The following is a 24,719-nucleotide window of genomic DNA, read 5'->3' on the forward strand; positions in this document are numbered from 1 at the left end:
TTTCAGGTCAGGGTCAGGTCATCACAGGTCACGGAAATCTTATATCATAAATAGGTCACGTGTCACATGTTTAGGTTTACAGATGTCCATTTAGGCCATAGATTTCGTATTCCGTGTCGTTTATGTCATTTGAGGTCATTTTAAGTTGAATTTAGCTGAGGTCAGGCGACTTTCAGGTAAAAGAAGGTCACATTTTAGTCAAAAGTTAGAATTTGATACAAAAAAGGGTGTCTATTGAATGCAGTTCGAGGTCAGGAGCACGATGGTGCTATTTACAGGGTGATTTTTTTACTTGTTAAAAAGTAATGAGGTTTAGTGGCGTTAAAATGCAAATATATATTGTAAAATTATATACCAGCATGACGAGCATTCTGGGACATTTTGATTTCAGGCAGACACGATGTGAAGGAACGTCCATCGTGTATTTTACTTGTGCTTGAAGTTGCCCTCTCTCTCACCAACACGAATCAGCCCGCCTGAGCACGTGTTGAACAGCACCATGGACTCCCATGCTCATTAGGCGGACTGAAAAGGCTTCTATCACCCATTTTCAGCTCTGCCAGATATTTCCAATGTTTTCTTGTTATATCTGCCACACCTGGGACCAAAAACTAGAAGTCTAGAAAGGGCAGGTCGAGGATTTTGCTACTGGCGACCCTGGTGGTGTCTGATTCGCTGTTTTTGTTTGTCCCTAAAGACTGATTCTTCAGAGGCTGCACATACGCTAGATGGACCGTTTTAAGGTTATTTATGACTACAAGCCTGTTCGTGCATTATTTAACGTCTTTCTGAGGTATATCCTTGATGATCGTATGCTTCGTACTGCCTCAACGCTTCAAAATCACCGTTTTGTGTCGTTCTTTACTGAACGGCGATGGACCATGCGTGCCCGATTGGTGAGACATTTTCAGGCTCCGTTGGAGCCGAGGCCTTCGGTTAAAGGAAATAGTTCACTTTCACGAAATTATTATTTTTCAATGGATTTATGATTTTTTATGTTCAAAATGATCAGCAAAGAAAATAAAACCTTTTTATAACAAAATATTATTTTCTATATTTTTGATATAGGAAGAATTTTTCAGTTTCTGTAAGGCACACGCGATCCAGTATGAAAAGAGCATGGGTCCCGAAAATTCTTCAGAAGCTAGAGAAATTATCGCGGCCACCGGCATTTGGGCAATCTGGCTCATGCTTTTGTTACTGGAGCGCCTCTGAAGAATTTTCTGAATAATTTTCTTTTGTTACTGGAGCGTTTCTGAAGAATTTTCGGGACCCATGCTCGTTTCATACTGGATGAAAATATATGCAAGGCACACAACCTCAACGCAAGGCACCTTTTTCGGGACGAGAAATAGAATATCTTTGCCTAGGGTGATCGTTGGGCTGTAAAAGCTCCTGATTTATGCTCGTCTCAGCCCAAGCTACGGAACTGCTATTCCAGTTAAAAACCCATGTTAAAATGTGAACTATTTCCTTTAAAAGGGACAAATCATGACACCATGCAAAATGTCCCAGATTTATCTATCACGTGCATTGCTTTTTTGCACAAGATTTTTCGATTTAGGGACCACCATTGACGTTTACTTTTTAACAATTAAAAATCACCCTGTATATTGGTGTGCGATGTCAAATACATACTGAAAATTGATTTGAAAAATTCGTAACGGTAAAATTCTTGCTATAATGCGTATAAATTGGCTATTTTTGAAGATATCCGGCTAAAACTTGCTGGAGTATATCATGGACATGTATTTATCATATATGTATTTTATATATATATTCCGTTTTTTTTTTTGAAAAAGTCAAACACTTTTTAAAGAAAGATGAAAATATAAATTTTGAAACTTATAAAAAAAAATCAAAATTTTCAGGATTTTGGACATCCGAGATAGCACTTTGATAGCCCTCACCAGGCCCTCACGTCCTTTCACACAAAGAAATTGGATCTAGCTTAAAAGCTGAGTTCTTTAGAGCAATGGCGTAGTTCAATGTTTTGCGTCGAAATCGGCCGAACATGACGTCACTCTGACGTCATTTTCGGCCGATCTGTGGTAGCTACGAAGTTCATATTTTGAAACCAGGTGTCAAATGGATGTAGCCGAAGGTACTGAAAGTTTCGTGTCGATGTGTTTAGCGGTTTAGAAGTTACCTATTGCAGAAAAACGAGAGGGGGCTATGAATAGCCCCCCCCCGTGGGGCGCTACGACCATCATCGTAGCTCCCATCTTAGTGTGGTATTGGCCGCCTGTGTTTAACATACTTGAAACAGCTGATGAGTCTGCGTACTGGTGATTTAACTTTTCAGTTAAAATGGGGTGGAGAGATTTAACCTTTTCAGGCAAAATGGGATGGAGAGATTGGGGCATATTTGTGCAAAAAAAAAAGAATGGATAAATCCATATATCTGATATTTGGGTGGTGCAATGATAAAATTGTTGATTGCGGTATGGAATGGAACTATTGTCGATATTTTTCTTTATTAACCCTCGCCCGCACATGCCATTTTCCCATCCTAGAACGCACATGGGGGGGGGTGGTTGCCATCCCCCCCGCGCCATTTCGTTCCTGTTGGAGATAGAGCTTAGCAGTAAAGACCAAAAAGATTCTTTGGGAAGAGACGAATCCAATGATACCCAGTTTTACCTTCTCAGGTCAGTCATTGACCTTCCAGGTCAGGTCAAACTAAAAAATGTTGCTGTTTTGGGTCACCGTTGGATATCAAGTGCGCTGCTTATCAAATACCGATGACGATGCTGTTTTCTGGTGCCAAGCCAGCTAGAACCTCTTTGTCACACTATCCGACCAGAATTTTGCTGCTGAGGTCATTTCAGGTCAAGTTAGGTCAAGGTCAATTATATGTGTTTGTATGTCTGTGTGTGTCTGTGTGTATACTGATGTGTGCACCGATTGTTTTTGGGTCCATATCACATGAAATCATGATCTGAGAAGCTTTTACCAAAAATGCAGTCAAAAAACTTCACAAAAAGTAAATTCAGCTTGCCTAAAACGCAATTATCTTAGATGACCTAGGTTGACCTTGACCCTGACCTTGACCCCTGTACATCGTCGAACAACATGTTCCATGATAGGTGGGAGGTAAGACTGGCAAAAAAGGCCGAAATCAGGGTGTCAAAAGCTCACAAGGCCCATGGCAAACGCAAGATGTTGAGAATTGGCCATTTGGGTCATGACATGACCTGAAAAACAAGGTCATATCTCCAAAACCAAACATCACAGAAACTTGAAATTTTCAGTGGACATCAAGAAAGGATAGAGGAGCAGCTATACGAAAAATCAGCCTTCTAGCTCTAAAAATGTTTAGTGCAGAGCAGAAAGACTGCCTGGGGGGGTGGCAACCCCCCCCCATGTGCGGGCGAGGGTTAAAAGTTATCCTCTAACATTATCGCTTCTACGAGGGTTACCCAAAAGAAACGGGAATTGTTTCATATCTGTTTATTCACTGATCTCTACACATCGTCACTCATGTCATTCTTAAAGTACTGTCCCTGCGAGACAATGCACCTATGCAGACGCGTTTTCCAGCTCTCAAAGCAGCTCTGGAACTCTTGCAAGGTGATGCCTTGCAAAGCCATCGTCGTTTTTGCTTTTACCTTATCAAAGTCGTCGAAATGGTTTCTCTTGAGGTCTTTTTCATTCTGGGGACCAGAAAAAGGTCACAGGGTGCCAAATCCGGTGAACAGGGAGGGTGGATCCGTGGGGTCGTGCATTTTTTTGTTGTCCAAAATTGTCTGACACTCAAGGCGGTGTGCGCTGGCACACTGTCGCGATGAAATCACCACTCCCCGCTTCGCCACCTGTCGGGGAGTTTTCGTCTCACCGTGTTTCACACACGCCGCAGAACGTCCAAGTAAAACGTCTGATTGGCAGTTTGACCAGGGAGGAACAATTTCCTTTTGCACACTTCCCTTTGCATCGAAAAAACAAATCAGCCTTGTCTTGACTTCACTTGACACGTTTTTTTGGGGGGGCGCTTTTGGGATAACATTTGACCACTTTTGAAGTGCAAAAATCATTCATAAACCCGTGTCTTGCTCACGGCAGCATATTTGTATGCTACTTGAAGCATTGGAACCGTTCAGTCGCGGACTTCCCCAGCAGGAAACAAAATTTCACAGATGCGCGTTGTTGCTCAGTTCCGCTAGGATGCATAAAAAAAAACGACGGATCAGGCGGGAGTGCTTCAATAAATACGTGCGCCACGCGGCCGCGCCTCTTTATTTCGTCACCTCACGGTGCAGACTAAGTCCCAGGGGCCAGACTGGTTTGCCCCTAGCAGGGCAATGCCGAACTACAACTGGCTTAGCCTACAGAGAACGATTCCCGTTACTTTTGGGTACCCCCTCGATAACAAAAATGACTTTTAATAAATCTACCATTGCACAAAACTGCCCCCGTATGGGGCACTTTCGTATATACGAGTACAAAGGACGGGGCACTTTCGTGCACTTGCGCAAGGTTTGATGGGTTACCAGGCATTACCAGAAATTTACCAAAAGAAATTGGCAATGGGGTATTTCACTAGATTCTTTTCGACAAGAATGTATTGCACAGCAAATGTAGAAAGAATGAGCTGGCCAACAAGAATGTGCCAGCTTCCGGCCATCGGTCCACGTCTGTGACCTCGCCAAGGTCGCGTGAATTGTCACGACGTCGCAAGCAGCCGAGACTGAGTCAAGCGAGCGTCATAAATGAAACCTACTACAGATTTAACCCGCGCCCTGGTGGGGTCTGTTTATAACGCGACCTGGTGGGGGGGGGCTATTTTTTGCCCCCCCCCCTCGTATCTCCGAAACTACTGGACGGATCCGCAAAATTCAAACGGCGTTCGAAAGGCCTGTCAAATTTGTCGAAGGAAACCAAATTTCAATGACCTCGAGGTCACCGATGACGTCACAGGTCAGGTCAAAGATGGAATGTTTCACGGTTCACGGGTCTTCTAGGGAATGCGCTATAACACCGAGGAAAACGCATTTTGTCTAGAATCAGCGATAGGGCGTCAGTTGCCTAGTAGATATGTTGCTATTAGAGGTCACTGACAATACCAGGTCAGGTCACAGGTCAGGTCACCAAGGGTCACGGGTCAGGTCACATGAGCCTAACTTTACTAAGGTTGTGTGATGCATGTTTTATGGCCAATTTTTCATTCCCAACTCAATGGTGTTGGTTATAAGACTATCAGGTACGGCTTAGGTCACTTTCTGGTGAAGTGCAGGTCAAGGTCAGGTCAAGGTCAGGCCAAAAAAGGTCAAATTTTAAAGTTGGTAGTTTTGCATAAAATGGGTATTGATTCGATGCAGCTCGTCACGGGGAGTCTAATGGTGGTCTTTGTTTTGCGCTACGGGGTCTAGAATTGCTAAAAAATGAGTTTGAAATTTTGACGTCATCAATTTGTAACAGTTTTTCCGCTATAACTTCGTCAAAAAAAGAGGTATCAATCTCAAATTTGGTATGTGGATGGAAGGTGGTAAGGACTATCACATATATTCCGGTTTTTGCGAAAATCAAAAACCTTTTTGGATTTTTCGATTATTATGTCCAAAAAAAATTATTTTTTTGATTTTTGGGGGTCAAAATCCGAAAATTTCAAAAATCCGAGATGACAGTTTTGTAGCCCTGTTCATTCTACAGCTTTTATGTCTTTATCATTTTTCTGTATTTGCAAAGCTATAGGCCTGACAGCTCTTCCCGCGAAACCCTTTTTTGGGTCGAAAACGGCAGAACATGACGTCACTCTGACGTAATTTCCGGCCAACCTATCATAGCCTTTGGAAAAAATTTTTTGGTCACAATGTGTAAAATTGATGTCCGGGAGGGTACTGAAAGTTTGGTGACGATCGGCGCAGCGGTTCTGGAGATATATCGAAAAGTCTGGAGGGGGGGCAAAAAATAGCCCCCCCCCCCCACCAGGTCGCGGGTTAAGTCATAAATCGCAAAAACGAAAGCAAATGGGGTGTATGCGACACGAACCTACCCCAAAACGTTTTTTTGTAATCTATTTCAAAATTTCTCGTTGAAAAATAGCACTTTTTAAACAAGCAAGCTTGCAACAATTCCGTGAATAGAGTGAGCTTCTTCGCCGTGAATTTTGCTGTACTGCATTTTGGAGTCAGGACGGGTGCGTTGAAAAAAAAAGTTTGAAAGATGCACAAATGATACAACCTAACGTTTTTATCAAACATAATAGCAGGTTCAGTGTTTTCTTCTACAGTGAACGGAGGGCGGCAGTGATAGACATGTTATTTTATAATTTACCTCGAGCATGGGCAGCCGCTCGTGTTCCCATAAATTTCCAGAAACAAATGTGCCCCATGCACTGCCCCGCTCTCCCCTGCCTAAGGCATGGCATCATTAGAAGCTTGTGTGTGGGCCATCCGATCAGCGCATTAACAGCGTTTGATAATAAATCATGACATCCTCAGAGAGTGTCCCTATGGGAGTCCGGTGATTACATTTACAACAATTCCTCGTGAGTCCATTACCTAAACTTGAGGGGCTTTATCTTGGCATACCTATCAGGACCTCACGCAGGCCCATCCACCCTAATCTAGAAGCCCCTATACTTTTTGTTATAGGCAGGAAGCAGGGGCGGATCCAGGGGGGGCCGCTGGGGGCCGATGCCCCGCCTATCGAAAAATGCCGCCCCTCCGCCGCTGAAGGCGGCGGAGAGGCGGCTTTTTTCGATACGTGATGAAGTGCATTTTACGGAAATGACCATTTCTTTGAAGCTCATTTCATAATACTCTCTGATAGTAACTATCTGAATTTATATTTATCCCTCAGAGAATGTCGCTTCTCTTCCTGAAGTCAGAGTGCCGCCCCTTAATTCGAAGTACCGCTACTTAAAGTCATATTGCTACCCTTTGAAGTAGAAGTGCCGCTCTCGGAAGTCGAAATGCCGCCCTCGGAAGTCGTAGTGCCGCCCTCTGTACTCGTAGTGCCGCCCTCTGAAGTCATAGTGCCGCCCTCCGCAATCTTCGTGAAGCTCCTTAAAGTCATTGCGACGCCCTCTGAAGTCATAGCGCCGCCCTCTGAAGTCATAGCGCCGCCCTCTGAAGTCATAGCGCCGCCCTCTAGTCTTCGTGAAGGTCCTTGAAGTCATTGCGCCGCCCTCTGAAGTCATAACGCCGCCCTCTGAAGTCATAGTGCCGCCTCTGAAGTCATAGTGCCGCCCTCCGGTTGTCCCGAAGTGGCGAGATTTTTCCCACCCAGTCGGAGTAAATAAGGCGCTTCAAGTATTATCCAGCATAAAATTAGTTGTTGAACCCGGTGTCAATCAAATTTGCTGTTTCACTTTCTCATTTTGGCGCCAGTGTTTACACGGCCAATAGCCGTTTGTCTAATACCCTAAGGTTGTTTCTTCATTAGACAAACACTATATTGTGTTTTTCTATTGAAAAACAAACTGAGGGTGGTTCCTTTTCGGGATATATGTATAGTAGGGCAGGTCATCAAGTGGCGTATTAATATGTTGGAAAGGGGAGGAGGCCAAACATGGGAATTAAGAAGGGGTCCTATCTTAACTTTAGGGGCCCCAGTGGTAACTGGTAACCCACTTTACCCGAGACCGGGTGCGGTTCCTAGCCAACTTTGCCAATTTTTCCCTCGCATCCGGGCGCATAGCTCGTGAACCGTAAGTGTTAACCCTATTCCTGGCGGGGGGGCCTCAGGAGCCCCCCTGAGGTTTTTTGGTTATTTCTCCCAAACGCGTTGAGCTAGGAAGCTCAAATTTTCTGACTTTTCCTATAAGGCTTCTACGCAACATGTCTGAAAATTTTGAGTTGATCTGACCTCAGGTCAGGTCACCAGAGGCGGTTTGGTGACCCTACCTCAGAAAAGTTTGCAATCACGCCAGAGCTAGAGTTTTTGACCGATCAATTTCTTCTCTTCAGGCTTTAGTTAGGGTACCAGTATGTGCAATTTGTATATCTCGGAATTTTGATATCGGTGACCTAGGGTCAGGTCAGTTTCGCGACCTCCCCATTATAAGTCAATGGGGGAAAAATCAACTCCCTGTTTTTACCACTAAAACGGGTCGGAATGGCCCCATATACCATACATGACTTCATATACGATCAACCTTCACTACCTTGAGGTCTGTTTTGCTGTTGGGCAGCTGTGAGGTCATGTGACGTCATCAAAGGTCACCAAAGGTTTTTGGCCAATAACTCCGTACAGGAACAAGATACAGACGCGTGGATGGTCTCATTGTGTTCAGCTCGTCAAGACGCATCGAATGATATACATGATGACCTCGAGGTCACGTGACCTGAGGTCAACCTTTGACCTTGACCTTTCGAGGTCAACATATATATCATTCGATGCGGATTGACGAGAGGATCAAGATGATGCCCTTAGTTTGTTCCTATCTTGACTAATTCGAAAGTTATTCGAGAAAAACTCTCTCCATATCTAGCGCCGCCATTTTGACTTTTTCGACCCCTGTGACGTCATCTTTGACCTAACCTGAAAATGACCTTAGTAAAAATTGTAGACCTTGTCCATGCGTATCCGATGCCGTTTACCGCTTGTCGCTATCTTGCTTCGTTCTCGAAATCTCAGGGGGGGCCGAATCGCCCCCCCCCCCCGCCAGTTTCTTGTCCCGGCGGAGCCCGCCAGGAATAGGGTTAAAGCGTCACGGAACAATACATTTGATAGATCCTTGGAAGCTCCCTCTGCGTTGTCCTTAGATTCGAGCTCAGTTCAACAATTTGGCCCACACTGAGAGCAAAAACTGCCAAAATAGACGGATCTTGCAGAAGCATTTGTTCCATTCCTTTACGTACAGGGTGATCCAAAAAATTTGGAACCCCTAACTTAAAATGTCTTTAAGTCCAAAAGTATTCATTTTATTGACAATTTGCAAACATCATAAGAAAGAACGCTCAATTCTCTATAAAATCATGTCAAGTTGGTGCATGTATGCTGAAGTATTGACACACTGTTAGGTTTCGGAATGAGCGTCAGAAAACTGAGTGAAACGAAATCGCCAATTGTTAACAATGCACTGAAATCCGTTAGCACTCCATCTGTTGTTTTTTACGAATAATACCACATCCACATTCAATTTTATTACATAAGAGTTTACGCGGAAGCACACAATAAAACAGATACACGCATCCTAGCTTCCGCTGTTCATCTCAGCATGTGCTCAAACCGAGCTCCGTGGGCCGTCACGCAGGCCTACAGCCGCTTGCGGACGGCTCCAACTGCGCGGGCCAGCAGTCTCTGGGACAACTGGTCCCAGCAGGCCGTCAGCCTTTCCTTCAGCTCCTCGATGGTGCTGATCCTCTTGACCTCTGTACACCATTCGCTCCAGTTCGCTCCACACGAATAAGTTAAAAGGGTTGAGGACAGGACTCTTCGGTGGCCAGGCATCTGGCTCGATGAAGGCCGGGCAGGCCTGTTCCTGAAACTCGACCACTGAGTGGGCCGTGTGGCACGGAGCACCGAATGACATTTTTTTGCTCCTGTTGAAATTTAAATTAATTACAATAGCACGTGAATGAGCTATGTTTATTCATGAACCTCCGACATGCGACATGGTCAGAACAGCCGAAACCGCAAATCACTGATTTGCGGATGTGTTGAAAACCGTTTCACTGAGTTTCGTGACACAAATTTTATAGGCATATAACTAGGGTATTATTTATAGTAATAGTTAAGTTCAATTAACTTGGTTTTATAGAGAATTGAACGCTCTTTCTAATGATGTTTGCAATTTGTCAATAAAGTAAAAACTTTCGGACTTACAGACATTTTAAGTTAGGGGTTCCAATTTTTTTGGATCACCCTGTATATCTACTCACTCCACGTATGGTAGGCACAGTTTTTACCGTAATTGTCTCTCGTATCGAGAGGCGTTAAATTATCTATAGTAGGACCTATAGTACTATGAACTATAGTCAGCTGTGCATGCTATAACCGAAAAAGGTCATGCTGTGCGTAAACTGATCCGTGTTGTTGGGCTGAAGGCATTACATAATACACTCTTTCATCACTCACTATGTCTTCTTTTAAAGCCATTGTTGAATTTTGGTGCCTTTGGTGACCTTTCTAGTGACTTCTACAGGCTCCTGCACAGACTGGTAGAGGCCATGCTGGTCACTGAGAGGTCACGCTGGTCATAGCTCGGTCTCTAAGAACTTCATGTCGTCGACCTCTGAGGACCCTGCACAGGCTTCGGAGGCTCGACATCGGCCCCTGTAGATCCTATCTCCGGTCTTAGATCCTTGAGGGCTCAAGATGGTCCCCGAGAGCCTCACGTCAGCCTCAGAGCAGATATCGATCTGCCTAGAGTCTTGCGCTGGTTGAGGGCTGATACCCTAAGCTTTAGGAGGGTCCAACTCGGGCTATGAATTCCTCTGATGGCTCCATGTCGCCCTCCAGGGCCTCAGTCCGACCTCTAAGGCCCAATCATGCATAAGTGCTGAATTCTGGCTGTCGATGCCTTCAATGTGGCCTCTGATGGCCCAGCGCCAGTCTATGAAGACCCCGCGCTGGCTTCTGAGGACTCAGCAGTCAGCACCAATCTCAGTTTTCAGAAGACAGGGGGCCCACGCTGGCCTCAGAGTGTCCAACACTGTCCACAGAGGGCCCCACACCGACCAAAGAGGGCCCAGGCTCATACTGGCCTAAGAGGGCCCAAATTGTCATCATAGGGCCCTATATGGCCTCAGAAGGCCCTACTCCGTTGGTCTTACAAGGCCTACGTGCGGGCTTTTAACCCCACACGCCCCCCCCCCCACAGTTGGCCTTTTAGGGTCCCCAAAGCGGCCTCTGAGTGCCCCATGCTAGCCTCCGAGGGCTCGTCCTGGGCTTTCGAGCGCCTTACGCTGGCCTCTTAACCCCTCGGTAGAAATAGGTGTACGAATACTTATGTTTGGGCAGAAATTTTGTATCCTAGCCTGTGCATGTTACATGCAGTGTATACGGTATATGTATGTTACGTGGTGTCATTCTGGCTTCTGAGGTCTGGTTTGCCCCCTAGTCGAAATTCATTAGCCAAGACCCTGAGATACAGTGCCGCCCTCTGAAATGAAAGTAGCTCCCTCTGAACTCGTAGCGACGTCCCTGAAGCCAGACTAACCCCTTCTTAACCCTCGCGGGCCGAGGGAGGAGGGGAAGTTGCACCCCTTACGATTTTTTTCGTGACTGCTCCGGAGCCGTTTTCCTTCGATAGAGAGCTGAAAGTTGGCCTACGTGAGCCCCCATCCAAACCAGACCTTATGACACCTGATTCATTTTCAGGTTACTTCAGGTCCATAGGTGGATAATTGTGCCGAACGGTGGGTGCTCGGGCGCAGCAAATCCGCCGCCGCCCTAGCGGTGACCTTGACCTCCACAGTCTGTTGCGGCTTCAAAGCCAAGCCGGCGTGGAATTGGGAGAGCTCGTGCACCCACAGTTTAGCACAACTCTCCACCTATGGTCAGGTCACTGACCGATGCATAAACCTCTAAAGGTTATAAGTAAACCTCTGCAGTCTGTGCACTGCAGAGGTTGCACTGACAGTGCATGCACTGTCAAAAAATCAAATATCGCAACTTCGCAACGCCGCCAACGCCAGGCTAAGTGTCGGCGAGAATGATGACATTTTCAGAAAGTAACGAGCTCCCGGGTACTCATACTTCGTATATCTTGGGTTTTTCGTACAATCCATCTTGGTTCAGGTCAGTCACGTGACCTCCCCCATTATAAACCTATGCGGGAAATACTGAACTTGCTCTTTTTGCAACATATAGGTATTCTAGAATCCGCCCAAAGACGCATAGAAATGTGTTTTCATACGCTCGTCAAATGATTCCGTGCCTTATTTTGGCATTTTTTACTTTTTTGACGTCACAGAGAACGTCACAGAGGACGTTCTTTTGGGTCATAATCGTTTTTCGTTAGTAACTTTCGACCAAATTAAGCTAGAGTCGGGAAAGGCACCATTGTGATTGCAATGAGCTTCCAAATCGATTGATATGCAACCTGACCTAGTCCGAACAGTGTCCTGAGACTCCTAAGGGGGCTTGACCTGACGGCCTTTGTGTCAATCTTGATTGTGACATTTATCGAACAAAAAGTACCCACAACATTCGACGCAGCTTGAGAGGAATACGATTATGCCTAAATTTTGCTCCGTGGCCATTTGTCTGCAAAATTATTTGCCAAAAACAAAAACCCGACTTTAGGGTAAGTTACCTGACCAGAGGTCACCAGATGACCTGAGACCCTAAATTTGAATATCAATCGCTGCGTCTCGTGACGGCCGTCAAACTCGTTTTTTTTCCGCTGGACTGGAACAGACCCTATGAATGCCGCCCCCGCAGGCGGAAAATGTGCCGCCCCTGTGCTTGACTGCCCCCACCCTATCGAAGTCCTAGATCTGCCCCTGGCAGGAAGACGATTGGGTTCATTCTATCTTTGCAACCGTCCGCTATGTGGCCGATGTCTCGCATAGGGCAGTAGACCGACCGGCGCTTCGCCCCGCCCTCCCACCGATTCAAGGTTACGCTACCGGACTGGTATAAAGGCAGGCCGGTCCGCCGTTCACAGTATCAGTCGCCAAAGACCCAATCTGCAAACATGAAGGTCAGTTTCCTCTCCTCAGCGTATTGCGGCTGGTGTTATGTGCTTGGTCTGTCATTTACATGATGAGTTATTTACTAGTGCTTTGTAAAGGCAGCCACATTAGTCGACCACCTTATAGACCACACATTTTACTCTTTCTTTTCTTAGATGTTCTTCTGGACGTTCAGAGCTAGAATGAAGGAATACGAATATCTAAAATTTAAGCCACACACGTCTAACTTTTATCTTTGTCTTCCAGTTCTTCGTCGTTGCTGCCCTGGTGGCCGTGGCTGCCGCCGCCCCCTCCACCCCCTACAGCCCCCGGCCGGCCTACCACCCGGCCCCGGCCTACCACCAGCCGTCCTACAAGGAGCCCGCTCAGCCGTACCAGTTCGACTACGCCGTCAACGACCACTACTCGGGCGCCGTCTTCTCGCAGAACGAGAACAGCGACGCCAAGAACGTCAACGGCTACTACTCGGTCAACCTGCCCGACGGCCGTGTGCAGACGGTCAAGTACGTGGCTGACCAGCAGGGCTACGGAGGCTACAACGCCGAGGTGACCTACGAGGGCGAGCCCCGCTACGACGAGTACAAGCCCAGCTACAAGCCCAGCTACAAGCCCGCTTCGTACGCCGCTCCGTCCTACCAGCCCGCCTACAAGCCCGCTTACAAGCCCGCCTACAAGCCCGCCTACCAGCCCGCCTACAAGCCGGCCTACAACTAAATGCTTTAAAACGTTTCTTTATTTATATCATTTGTGATATCATCTGCTTACTGTCCGTCATGTGTAAATAGTTGTGAGTACAAAAAGAATACATACATTTTGGTGCACTTATTTCATTGTGTTTATGATAGGAGCATGGATAGGAGCATGAAGAGGAGCATGATTTCCAGAGAAAATAAGCCCGTAACATGCCTTTTGGGGCGACAAACGAGCGAGCGAGGGAGTGAACCCGTCACATGCGCTAGTGGGAGGGGTTCAACACCTTTTAATTCGTTAAGTGCTTGCTGAATGTAAGACATTTATTTTAATCGTTTAATTGTTTTTTGAATGACCTCCTTACAAAATTATACTTTTCATTCATGTAATTTTGTTTTAGATGAATTTTCGGCCACGGGCCATGATCACATCAATGCCAAATATAAGAATATTGGAAGACAAAATACAAATTAGGTACAAGTCGAATCATCGTCAGTTTCTATCTTTCTACTTTTCGCGTGATAAGAATGACAGGCACTTTCACACTTGGTAATGGGTACACTCAAGTAATCGTTACATTCGCACATATCTGCATGGAAACATGAAAAAACACACTTAACCTCATCCTATCACTATAAAGGTAACACTTTGCTTTCCATGATACACATTTGGCACAAAATACTTAGGTATGAATTACTGACTTATGAATGTGCGTAGGCATGATGTCTGCGGCGAGTGATAACAGCTACAAAATGTGCCAAGAAGATATGTTTCGGTTGAGAACCGGTCTGTGTTTGCGAATTTGGATAGATTCACATATTTTTCTGTGTGGATGGTCACTTGTCTTTTGCAGGATTTCTACCGATAAAGGTGTGTTCCCTGAAGTGTCAAGATACTCCTGATGAGTGACGGTAAAATGATCTCCGGTGGGCGTATCCGGTGTTTTGTTTTTAGCGTTTCTAAGGTGTTCGTTAAATCGCAGCCTGATGGGTCTTTTTGTCTCTCCTATGTATGTGACATCCTCCCCCCTTACTTTGCACAGCGCACAGGTGATTTTGTAGACTACCCCAGAAGTTAAGCATTTACCTTTAAGACCAGACTCACAAGCATGACATGTCCGTGTGCCAGACGGGCATTGTGGCTGAGAGAAAGCTGAACGAGTTAGAGCGCTTTTGAGAGTTTTAGTGTTACGCCATGACCATGACTTGTACCTAATTTGTATTTTGTCTTCCAATATTCTTATATTTGGCATTGATGTGATCATGGCCAGTGGGAGGGGTGCTTGAGCTTCCAACTGACTTGTGAACGGCACCCCACTAATCGGTTTATAGCAGTGTGCCAAATTTGAGCACAATTGGCCCAGTCGTTCGTGATATATGGAAGCACCGCTCTGCACGTGCACACCTGCAAATTGGGTCTGATCTGAATTTTGTACGGCACAATACTCGCCGTTCCCTAACCGACCCGCATACCAACTTTGAACGCAATCAGCCCATCCGTTCTCGAGATCCGAGGCCTCTTGCACCAAAATCCTCTTGCACCAATGCTTGGATTATTTTGCAACGTATACCCAGTCCAAGCCTCAATTGTAACAATTTGCGTGCAAAATTTAGCAAGCACATGTAGGAGTATGTATTGGGCTATTGCGAACAAATATACCACCGTTAGATTAGCTTATTCTGAAACCGGTTTTTCGATTTTACCTAGCTAGGTAGTTTGGTGCAAGAGGCCTCTGAAATATACCCATGCACGTGCGCACGTGCAGTATATCACTCCAACCGTTACGTTTCGATATGCATTTTCCGGTGGGGTGCTACGTGCATGAACAGTTTCAGTGCAATCAACCCACTATTTGCCGAGTTATTGTAACTGAAACAATATTCACAACTCTTTATTTTGCATTTGCTAGGGGCAGGGGAGTCACCCACACGTATCGAGAGTATCCGATGCTTGGTAGAAGAGGTGCAACTACCCTAACAAATTACCGGAAGTTAATCACCCCAGCGGCAACTGATTTACACGCATAGCAGAAACGCTGCTTCATCAAAACAACTTAAACACCCTTGACCTTTCACGTGGCACGTGGCACGACGGTAACCTAGCCATTGCCGGCCGAGGGGGGAGTGGATACCGCCCCCCCCCCACTCATATTTTTCCGCTATATCTCGAAATACACCGGCGAAAAAGAGCCGAAACTCGGCATACCTGATCTTTGATTCCATCCGAATCTTTTGACACCACATACATTTTCAGGTCAGGTCAGGTCATTCAGCTATGGCGTCATAATTATACCTCTGCACTGTCCTAAATTGTCGTAACTTCGCAACACCCTCAGTGCCGGAGAGGCTTTCATAAGGATATGAAACATGTAGAAAGTAGTATCATCCAGAAGTTTCACAACGTGTATATCGGATTTTTCCTGCAGGTCACATGAGTTCAGGTCGGTCACGTGGCCTGACCATATATGTCAACGGGGAAAATAAAAACTGCTATTTTGGCGCCGGTAACGATCTCATATGTACTATCTCAAGCATACAGAATCGGGGTTTCATGCACTCCTTGCCAGGCCAGATACTTCGCTTTTGCATTGTTGACCTTGTGTGATGTCATTTATGACGTCACTAGGGTCATAATAGCTTTCGTTAATAACACCTAAGCAAATTGCGGTAGGGAGTCAGGAAAGTCAACAATAAACTCAGAAAGATCTGCTAAATCGAATGATATGCTATATGACCTCCTTCGACCAGCTTCGTGACCTGGGGCTCTGACCTGATTTTGACCCGAGGTCAACACCTTAATTGACCTCATCCGAAGCAAAAAGTAGCCCATTCGACGCGCCTGAGCAAGGCAAACCGATACTGCTAACATCGCGGCTCTGCGGCTGTTTTTGCGAAGTTATTTAATAAAAAACCGAATCAATGTCTTGGGCCACTTGACCTGACCTCAGAGGTTACCGGCTAATCTGAGACCTTAAAATCTGGTACCAGTCGCTGCGTCTCGTAACAGCGCACACAGTTGTTTTTCTGCGAGGGTGTAGCTCCATCAGGAGTGAAGCGGCGAGGGGGCTAGTACCCGCCTCTCCTAGCCGTCGTGTAGGTATGTAGAAAACGTATAGGTCCGGCGAGGGTTAAACTGATATGGTCAACTTGCTAAAGAACAGACTTGCTATCTTTCAAGATTTACGCTCACGCAACACCAGCAGGAAGATAGACGTCTTGACAAAATACAAAAAAAAAATATTTTCTAAAATTATCAGGAAAGGCATAAAATAAAAACTTATGTCATTTTTCTGAAGTAGAAACGAGAACAAAGCCGTGCATATTTAGATATAAAAATATGAAATAGAACGTAACTACATGGTGATGTGCCGCCTTCATCGTCGCGTGCATGGTGTGTCATTTATTTTGATCCATGACTGTCACTATAAATCAGCTGCAGTGCCTAGTTAGAAAAAACGCCCGTAACGTTACCGCAATTTTATTTCTGGTCTTCCATCATTGTAACATTTCGAAATTCTTTTAGTTTCTGCCAAGCGAGGACGTGTATCTTATCCCTCGCATGTAAGCGGCGTTTGCCAGCTTCTAATGTTAAGGGGGGTCGGTTGGACCTCCCCCCTTGCCGTTTGGCCCCTGATCGAGCTAGAGCTTCGCGGAAAACACGAGCGTAGTGCCCGTGATGAGTGGAAGCCGATGATACCCAATTTTAAGGTCCTAGGTTTCTGGTTGACCTTCCAGGTCAGGTCAATGACCCAAAGTTGGGAAAATCGGGGCCAGTGAGATAGTCGTAAAGTGTGGCTGCTAAGGGGTTTTTCGGGGTGCTGATCACGAATATCGTGTTAGTTTTGATCATGGATGATGTCTTCATGCATTTAGACCAGGTCAGGTCAGGTCAGGTCAGGTCAACCAGTAGGGGTCGTGACGGGATTTCGTAGTACGTGTCAACCGCCTCTGACAGCTTCGTAACATGTTACGAAGGCACCAAAACTACTTCGTAAATGTTCAAATGGTTGCTAAATTCGAATTCAGCTCCAAAAACTAGCCTAGAAACATGTACAGCTCGAAAAAGTGAACCGAGGTCACCAAAGGTCAGTGACCTGACCTGACATTCAGGTGGCCTTGACATCCACCCAAATGCATGGGAGCAACATCAAATCTCATGTTTGAGCGTTTGAAACCACGAGAAGCTTGCAAACGCGCGGCTAATGCGAGCCGACATACGCCGAATCGCGATTCCGGCCAAACATGGCCTCGAGAAATAGGTCACAGGTCAAAGGTCACTTGGGTCAGGGTCATGAAATTTTCAGGGGAGGTGTAAAATTGATCAACTCGAGTGTACTGAAAGTTTCGTTGCGATCGGCCGCTTTTTGCGCGAGTTATTCGCGAAAAACCATGGGGGGGTCCATCCGACCCCCTCTCCTGCACATGCGAGGGTTATATGACGTATGTATGACGGACGTATGCCTGATTGACTGACTGATTGTCACTGCATCAAATGTATCTTCAATAACATATAGCGACTGACTAGCATGAATGCTGGCATTTTACGCATTGTCCTTAGCGAAAAAGTCAACCCAGACAAGTACGCTAGAAAATAAAAACGAAAAGAAAGAGAAACAATTAATCGACAGAGAGCACATAAAAATATCGCACCTTAGAGTCAAAACAAGTTCCATCACACACAATTCCTTTTCTCTGCATCTTCATATATACACTGAAAGCATTTTTGCACTCACATCGCCGTATTTACACCACCTAAAGGTGTAAATAGCAGACTGAGCACTATACGCAGGTCTATAACACGGCAATTACGCTTAGAAACTGATCAAAGCGAAATTACACCTCGTTGGTGTGCAAATCACACTCATGCAACACCTTATGGAAGTGCAATTCTGAACTTTAACACCTAGCTTTTGTTCATTTACGAATAACACCTTCCTGTAGTGTTGTTATGAATTCGTGGTCTTGTTCCTTTTTTTACCTTCACCCGTGCGTATACTAATGTAACCTACCTTTCCTACCCCAGTAAAACTTTCCTTTATTTGCCCGCCCTTTTCCTGAATCCTTCACAATTAAGTTGTGACGTAGCGCTTCCATTTTTCACCGAGCCGATTTCGTTTTGTTTTGATCCGCCCATCTCGGAATGCTGCCGTCGAGGCTGCCGAGCGCGTCAGTGCACTGTTCGTTGCGTTACCGAGTTGTCACCGTCAAGCAACCAGCCGCCGCAAGAATATACCCCAGAGGAAATATTTTGTTTGCCCACCTTACATAGTCCTCCGCGGGCCGGATAACACCCGCCTTGATTTTAATTTCAACTGTGATTTTGCTGTGCTTGTTTGGGCATTGATATTCAGTGCAAGATGGAGAAGATGACTGAAGAAGCGTTGGTAAAGGAGAGGACGAAGCTTCGAGGTAAGGCTACAAAGCTGGTCAATGATTTAAAAGAGTACAGAGCAGGATCTGTGGATCAAGATGATCTGGCTTACAAAATCCATGTTTTGAGTCAGCTGGAGGAGCAGATGGTGTCACTGCAGGGTGTGCTCAGTTCTAAGGGTGTACCCGATGAGACGTCTCATATTGATACTCTGAGGGAAGAGGTGTTCAAGGCTCGGCGTCAGCTGATCAGGGTTGAGAGTGCTGTAGTGGCTCCCCCCGCCCCAACTCAGTCTGATGTCACAGATCTCAGGGTGTCTGACGTCAAGTTGCCAGTGTTCAGTGGGGACTTCCTGCAGTGGTCAGAGTTTTGGGACCTCTACGAAGTTGCTGTACACACCAACCCAAGGTACGCAACTGTACAGAAATTTGTCTTACTTAAGAGTCACCTGTCTGGTCTTGCACTACAGTGTATCAAGGGCATACCAGTGTCTGACGTGTGTTACGACTCTGCTGTGGACACATTGAAGGACAGGTTTTGTCAAACGGAGAGAGTAAAAGAGGAGATAATTAAGGGGCTGCTGAACATGCCGTGTGCAACCGATGACTTGACCTCGATGAGGTCTTTTGTTGATCATCTGACGTCTCACGTGAGGACTCTAACAGCGATGGGAGTCGGCTGTGACAGTTTTTCCAGCCTGCTTCTACCCATAGCAAAAGGAAAACTGCCTGAGCCGTGGAGACTGGAGTGGGCGCGGCAGCATCAGCCGTCTCCAGGACTGGAGGAGTTCCTGCAGTTTCTCCAGAGAGAGATGAACATCCGAGAGGAGGCTGGCTTCTGCAGTAAGCGTCCAACAGCCCAGGAGAGAGGCTCCCCACCCACAGTGAGTGCTCTTGCGGTCAGTCAGAGTCGAGTCAGCCCAGCCCCAGCCAGTGTATGGACTTGTGCAGCATGTACTAAGTACAAGCATGGCCTGAACAAATGTTTTGCTTATCAGAGGATGTCTGTGGAGGAAAGATGGGCAGTAGTGAGGAGAGCTGGGTTGTGTTACCAATGTCTCGGACCCCACCTTGTTCGTCAGTGCAAAAGCAGGTCATGCACGGTGTGCGGTGCTGCACATCACACGTCTCTGCATGCCGCTCCTGCTGCTGCGCTGCCTGCAGTCCCTGCTCGTGTAGCCGCACCTCCAGCGGCTTCTGGGCATGCTGCTGCGGCACCTCAGGCTCATGCGCACGCATCTGCTCTGCCTGCTGCTCCTGCACCTGGCGCTGGCATGGATCCGCCTGCTGGTAAGCAGCCCGTGTATGATGTTCGTCAAACTTGGCAGCCCGGCTATAGGTGGCAGCACTGTTCGGCAGCGGTGAGTGCTGACTGTGTTGGCAATGACATGCATGGCCAAGTGTGCTACAACCAAACTGTACTGGTTGATGCTGTTGGGCCCCTGGGCACTAAACAGGTCCGTGTCATGATTGATGGGGGATCAGACTCTTCATTCATCAGGGCCTCTGTCGCTGAAGAGCTCGGGCTGGCGGTACTGGGACAGGGGACATTCGCCTGTATTGGATTCCCTGAGCGTGTTGAGGAGGCACGCACCTATGACCAGGTCAAGGTGACCTTGAGGAGCCGTCACACAGGTGAGGGAAAGGAGCTCCAGTTCTGGAAGAGTGATCGCTTGTGTGCGCCTGTAAATGACAGAAAACCCGACTTTTTGTCGCTCCCAAGTGGTGTGAAGCTGGCTGATGATTACCAGGGGGGACCTGTTGATCTGTTGATCGGCCTGGATCAGATGTACCATGTTGTGCTGTGGAACCATGTCCAGGTCTCACCAGCTCTCAGACTGATCGAGACGATCTTCGGACACGTGCTGCACGGAGCAGCGCCGAGCCAGCAGCAACCAGCGCGCCGACACGTCTACCGATGCCAAACCGTGGAGCAGATGTGGACACTGGACGCCGTGGGGGTCGCCCAAGATGAAGTGAGTACCTGTAAGCCTAACTTCGAAGAACCTACCTGGGTTCCTGCTGCGAATCGCTACGAGATGTCGTTGTTGTGGAAGTCGGACCGTCGCCCCGTCGCTAACCTGGCTGTTGCAGAGAGTCGCACCCGCCGTATGACCGAGAAGCTGACCGCAGAGGAGTTCGACGAGTACGACAGTCACCTGGCCAACCTGAGGAAGACCGGCGTCATCGAGGACGCGCCCATCGCTGAGGATCGAGAGTCTGCGTTCTACCTACCGCACCACGGGGTGCATCGGAACGGCAAACTCCGCGTGGTGTACGACGGCTCGGCAGTTGACGGCAGCGGCTACAGTCTCAACTCGTACTTGGAGTCTGGTGAGAATCTGCTCAGTCGAGTGCCCGCTGTCCTGCTGTACTTTCGCAGAGGTCCGGTGGCCTGTCAGACGGACATCCAGGCCGCGTTTCACCAGATTCTTGTACGCCTAGAGGACAGACCTTACCTGCAGTTCTTTTGGCTGGATCGTGTGCTGAGGTTCCAGAGAGTACCATTTGGTTTGAAGTGTTCGCCGTATATGCTGCTGCAGACTGTTAACACCCACCTCAGGTACCAGAGCGCGGAGCAGGACCTGTGCGATAAGGTGCGCTCCGGTCTGTATATGGATGACATATGTCTCACCTTCTCTAGCAAGGATGAAGCCTGCAGAGCGATGGAGAAGACTCGCGTGATATTCCAGGAGGCTGGAATGTCTCTGCACAAGACGCGAGTGACCGGGGACGTGTGTGAGGATGCGCCTGTCCTGGGTCTGATGTGGAGCACCACTCGTGATGAGCTCGCTGTGGTTGTCCCAGAGTCGACCTGTCCTGTAACCAAAAGTCAGCTGTTGTCTGCTTTATCACGACCGTTTGACCCGCTTGGTGTACTCGTGCCATGGATCATTCGTGGAAAGGTCCTCTTCCAGGAGACTTGGAGGACTATGCCGCCCGGCGTGTGGGAGGAGAGGCTGCCGGAAGCACTTCAGGCAGAGGTCAGAGCCTGGTGGGCCTCAGCCCGTCAGCTGATATGGTTTCCCCGACCGTGTACCATGACCTTATCGGAGGAAGCGACGTATCACGTGTTCTGTGATGCCTCAGCCGTCGCCTTCTGTGCCGCTGTGTATGCTGTGCAGGGTGGGGAGGCGAAGCTCCTGATCGCCCGGAGCCGACTCGCCCCCCTCTCCACCCAGCTGACCATCCCCCGCCTGGAGCTGATGGGGGCCTTGATTGGGGCGCGTTTGATGGATTTCGTTAGGAAGTCGTTGAACATGTCGTCTCCTACAGTGTACTTTTGGACAGACTCTATGGACGTCATCTACTGGATCTCCTGTGGGAGGCCACGGAAGCTCTTCGTGGAGAATCGCGTCTCGGCCATCCTCCAGCTCTCGCGCGCGGACCAGTGGCGACACGTCAGGGGTGAGGAGAACCCAGCGGACCTCGGCACAAGAGGTATGTCTCTCGAGTCACTGGCGAAGAGTGCCATGTGGTGGCACGGACCGAAGTTTATCGTTGATGGCGTGGACACTGTTGATGTGTTGCCTGTTCCAGCTGAGCCCAGCGCTGACGCGATTCAGGAGCTGAAGCCGACCAAGACTGGTGAGTCGAGACGTGTGGAGGCCTGCACTGTGAGTCGGGACTCAGAGCGGCCGCCGACCGTATCTCTGTTCGATGTGACTGAATGTTCGTCGTTGAAGCAGGCGGTGAACCGCTACGCCTGGGTATTGAGGTTCGTTGACAATGCCCGCAGACCCCGAGCGGAGAGAGTGGATTCTTCGCAGCTGACCACCGAAGAGAGGAGGCGCGCACTGCGGCTGCTGATCGGGGAAGCGCAAGAGAGGCACTTCGGATTGGAGCTCGAGGCTCTCCGCGCTTGCCAACCTCTCCCGGTAAGATCGTGCCTCGCAAAGCTTCGCCCCCAGCTGAGCCTGGACGGAATCCTAGAGTCGGTGCCGCGCACAAACGAAGCCCCTGTTATCATTTTACCAGAGTTCGCGCACGTAACCACCCTGGTGATTGATGACGCTCATCGGAGGTGTTTCCACCAGGGCACCCGCGTGACGCTCGCTGTAGCTGCCGCAGAGTACATGGTGAGGCGGCGAGCTGTTCGCCGTGTCGTCGACACCTGCACCCGATGCCGGAGATACCGCGGCCTGCCGTACCGATCGCCGGAGGGTGCGCTGCCGACGTTCAGGACCCAGCCTGCACGACCGTTCTCCAAAGTGGGAGTTGACTTCATGGGGCCACTGTATGTGGACGGGCACCAGAAGAAGGTATGGATTTTGTTAATCACCTGTGCCACCTCACGAGCGGTACACCTAGAACTCGTCCGCTCTCAAGCGTCGTCTGACCTCATCATTGCATTAAGGCGCTTCTTTGCACTGCGAGGCACCCCCATTCTGGTCTACAGCGATAACGCTCGCACATTTCACGCGCTGACCGGTCACCTTCCCCACTCTGTGACGTGGAAGTTTATCCCCGAATCGGCCCCGTGGTGGGGGGGATATTGGGAACGACTTGTAGGAGTTACCAAGAAGGCTCTGAGAATAACACTGCACCTGTGCCATCTCAGCTTCGAGGAGCTGTCGGTTACTCTATATGAGCTGGCTTTTGCGATCAATTTGCGACCTCTCACTCAGGATGACGGAGAGAATGTTCTCACACCCGCCCACTTCTTGTTCGGTGTTACTGCTATCAATGGGGTTCTCTGTCCATCTCTGAACGAGTCTCCAATCACCAGGGCCTGGAGACATCGGAGGCGAGTGTGCGACCACCTCAACCGGCGATGGATATCTGAGTACCTGAGTGCCCTGCGGTGCTGGAGCACCTCTCCGCGCGGCCGGCCGAGTCGTGTCCCCGGCGTCGGCGACGTCGTCCTGGCGCGAGACGAGGGGCCGCGCGGCGGGTGGCCGTTGGCCCGCGTCGCCGAGCTGCTGCGTGGGCCGGACGGGCAGGCTCGCGCCGCGGTGATAGTGCTGCGCGGCAGGAACACGCGGCGCCCTGTCAACAAACTCTACGCGCTGGAGGCCGCCGGCGAGTAGGCCTGCGATGGTGACTGTTAGCGCGCCGCTCGCAGTGAAGTGTTGTGTTTTGTTGTGTTGAAGTGTCGTGTTTTACCGTGTGCAATTGTAACCGGTTTTCGAAGTTCATAGAACTTCGAGTGGGGAGAATGTTATGAATTCGTGGTCTTGTTCCTTTTTTTACCTTCACCCGTGCGTATACTAATGTAACCTACCTTTCCTACCCCAGTAAAACTTTCCTTTATTTGCCCGCCCTTTTCCTGAATCCTTCACAATTAAGTTGTGACGTAGCGCTTCCATTTTTCACCGAGCCGATTTCGTTTTGTTTTGATCCGCCCATCTCGGAATGCTACCGTCGAGGCTGCCGAGCGCGTCAGTGCACTGTTCGTTGCGTTACCGAGTTGTCACCGTCAAGCAACCAGCCGCCGCAAGAATATACCCCAGAGGAAATATTTTGTTTGCCCACCTTACAAGTGTAGATGATCGCGCTTCATGTGTGCTGTGTTATTGACAAAGGATCCTTGATCTGCGATTGCCGCATTTTTGTATTGGCTCAACACTGCTCTGAAGTGTAATGTACCGGACGGCCAAGGCGCATGCGCGTGACGCCGCTCGCACCCACGTGGCTTTCAGTTTCAGTGCGCCATTGTGCTTCAACGAACGTGGTTGTTAGTGTGCTGAGCTGGTGTGACTATTGAGCATTGAGGAAGGCCCACCTGCTCCGGAACGGGTAAGTAGATGACAGTATTTTCGAGATAATACTTTTTCTTGAAAAATTAGGACGTGCGTGATTTCCAAAGCTAATTTGTAATGCAGGGATGGGAAAAATGAGGCGCGCCGTGGTGCTGGCTCTGCTCTGCTTCTCTTGATGATATTTATGGCACTAGGATTAATGGTTTTTGCTTCATCCTTGTTTACTACTAGAAGTTCGTGAAATTTTTACGTTTGGAGACCTCCACTCTCCAGTGACTTCAGCAATGACCTGATCAAAAAATGACCTGAATGATTCTGAACGATCTATAACGAGGTATCTGTTGCTTTTGTCTGCGTCTTAGCTATACTTT

At 48.2% G+C, this 24,719-nt stretch overlaps 2 protein-coding genes across 8 annotated transcripts; both read left to right on the forward strand.

Moving 5' to 3' along the window:
• Positions 1-12,507: 12,507 nt before the first annotated feature.
• On the forward strand, positions 12,508-13,412 carry LOC122374633 (adhesive plaque matrix protein-like). The gene is made up of 2 exons (XM_043353479.1): positions 12,508-12,595; positions 12,834-13,412. Exons 1-2 carry the CDS (start codon positions 12,590-12,592, stop codon positions 13,299-13,301), a joined length of 474 nt encoding a protein of 157 aa, XP_043209414.1. The 5' UTR covers positions 12,508-12,589; the 3' UTR covers positions 13,302-13,412.
• A 4,814-nt stretch (positions 13,413-18,226) lies between these two features.
• Positions 18,227-24,105, forward strand: LOC122374634. 7 transcript variants are annotated; one of them, XM_043353480.1, is made up of 4 exons: positions 18,227-18,685; positions 18,953-19,055; positions 19,344-22,524; positions 22,684-24,105. In XM_043353480.1, the coding sequence occupies exons 1-4, from the start codon at positions 18,634-18,636 to the stop codon at positions 23,674-23,676; spliced, it is 4,329 nt and encodes a 1,442-aa protein (XP_043209415.1). In that variant the 5' UTR covers positions 18,227-18,633; the 3' UTR covers positions 23,677-24,105. The 7 variants fall into 7 exon arrangements, with proteins under 7 accessions (XP_043209415.1, XP_043209418.1, XP_043209417.1 ...); XM_043353483.1 differs by lacking the exon at positions 18,953-19,055; XM_043353482.1 differs by lacking the exon at positions 18,953-19,055 and having other exon boundaries at positions 19,361-22,524.
• Positions 24,106-24,719: the final 614 nt, after the last annotated feature.

This window comes from Amphibalanus amphitrite, unplaced genomic scaffold (assembly GCF_019059575.1).
Source record: "Amphibalanus amphitrite isolate SeventyFive unplaced genomic scaffold, NRLGWU_Aamphi_draft 001686F_arrow, whole genome shotgun sequence".
NCBI lineage: Eukaryota > Metazoa > Arthropoda > Thecostraca > Balanomorpha > Balanidae > Amphibalanus > Amphibalanus amphitrite.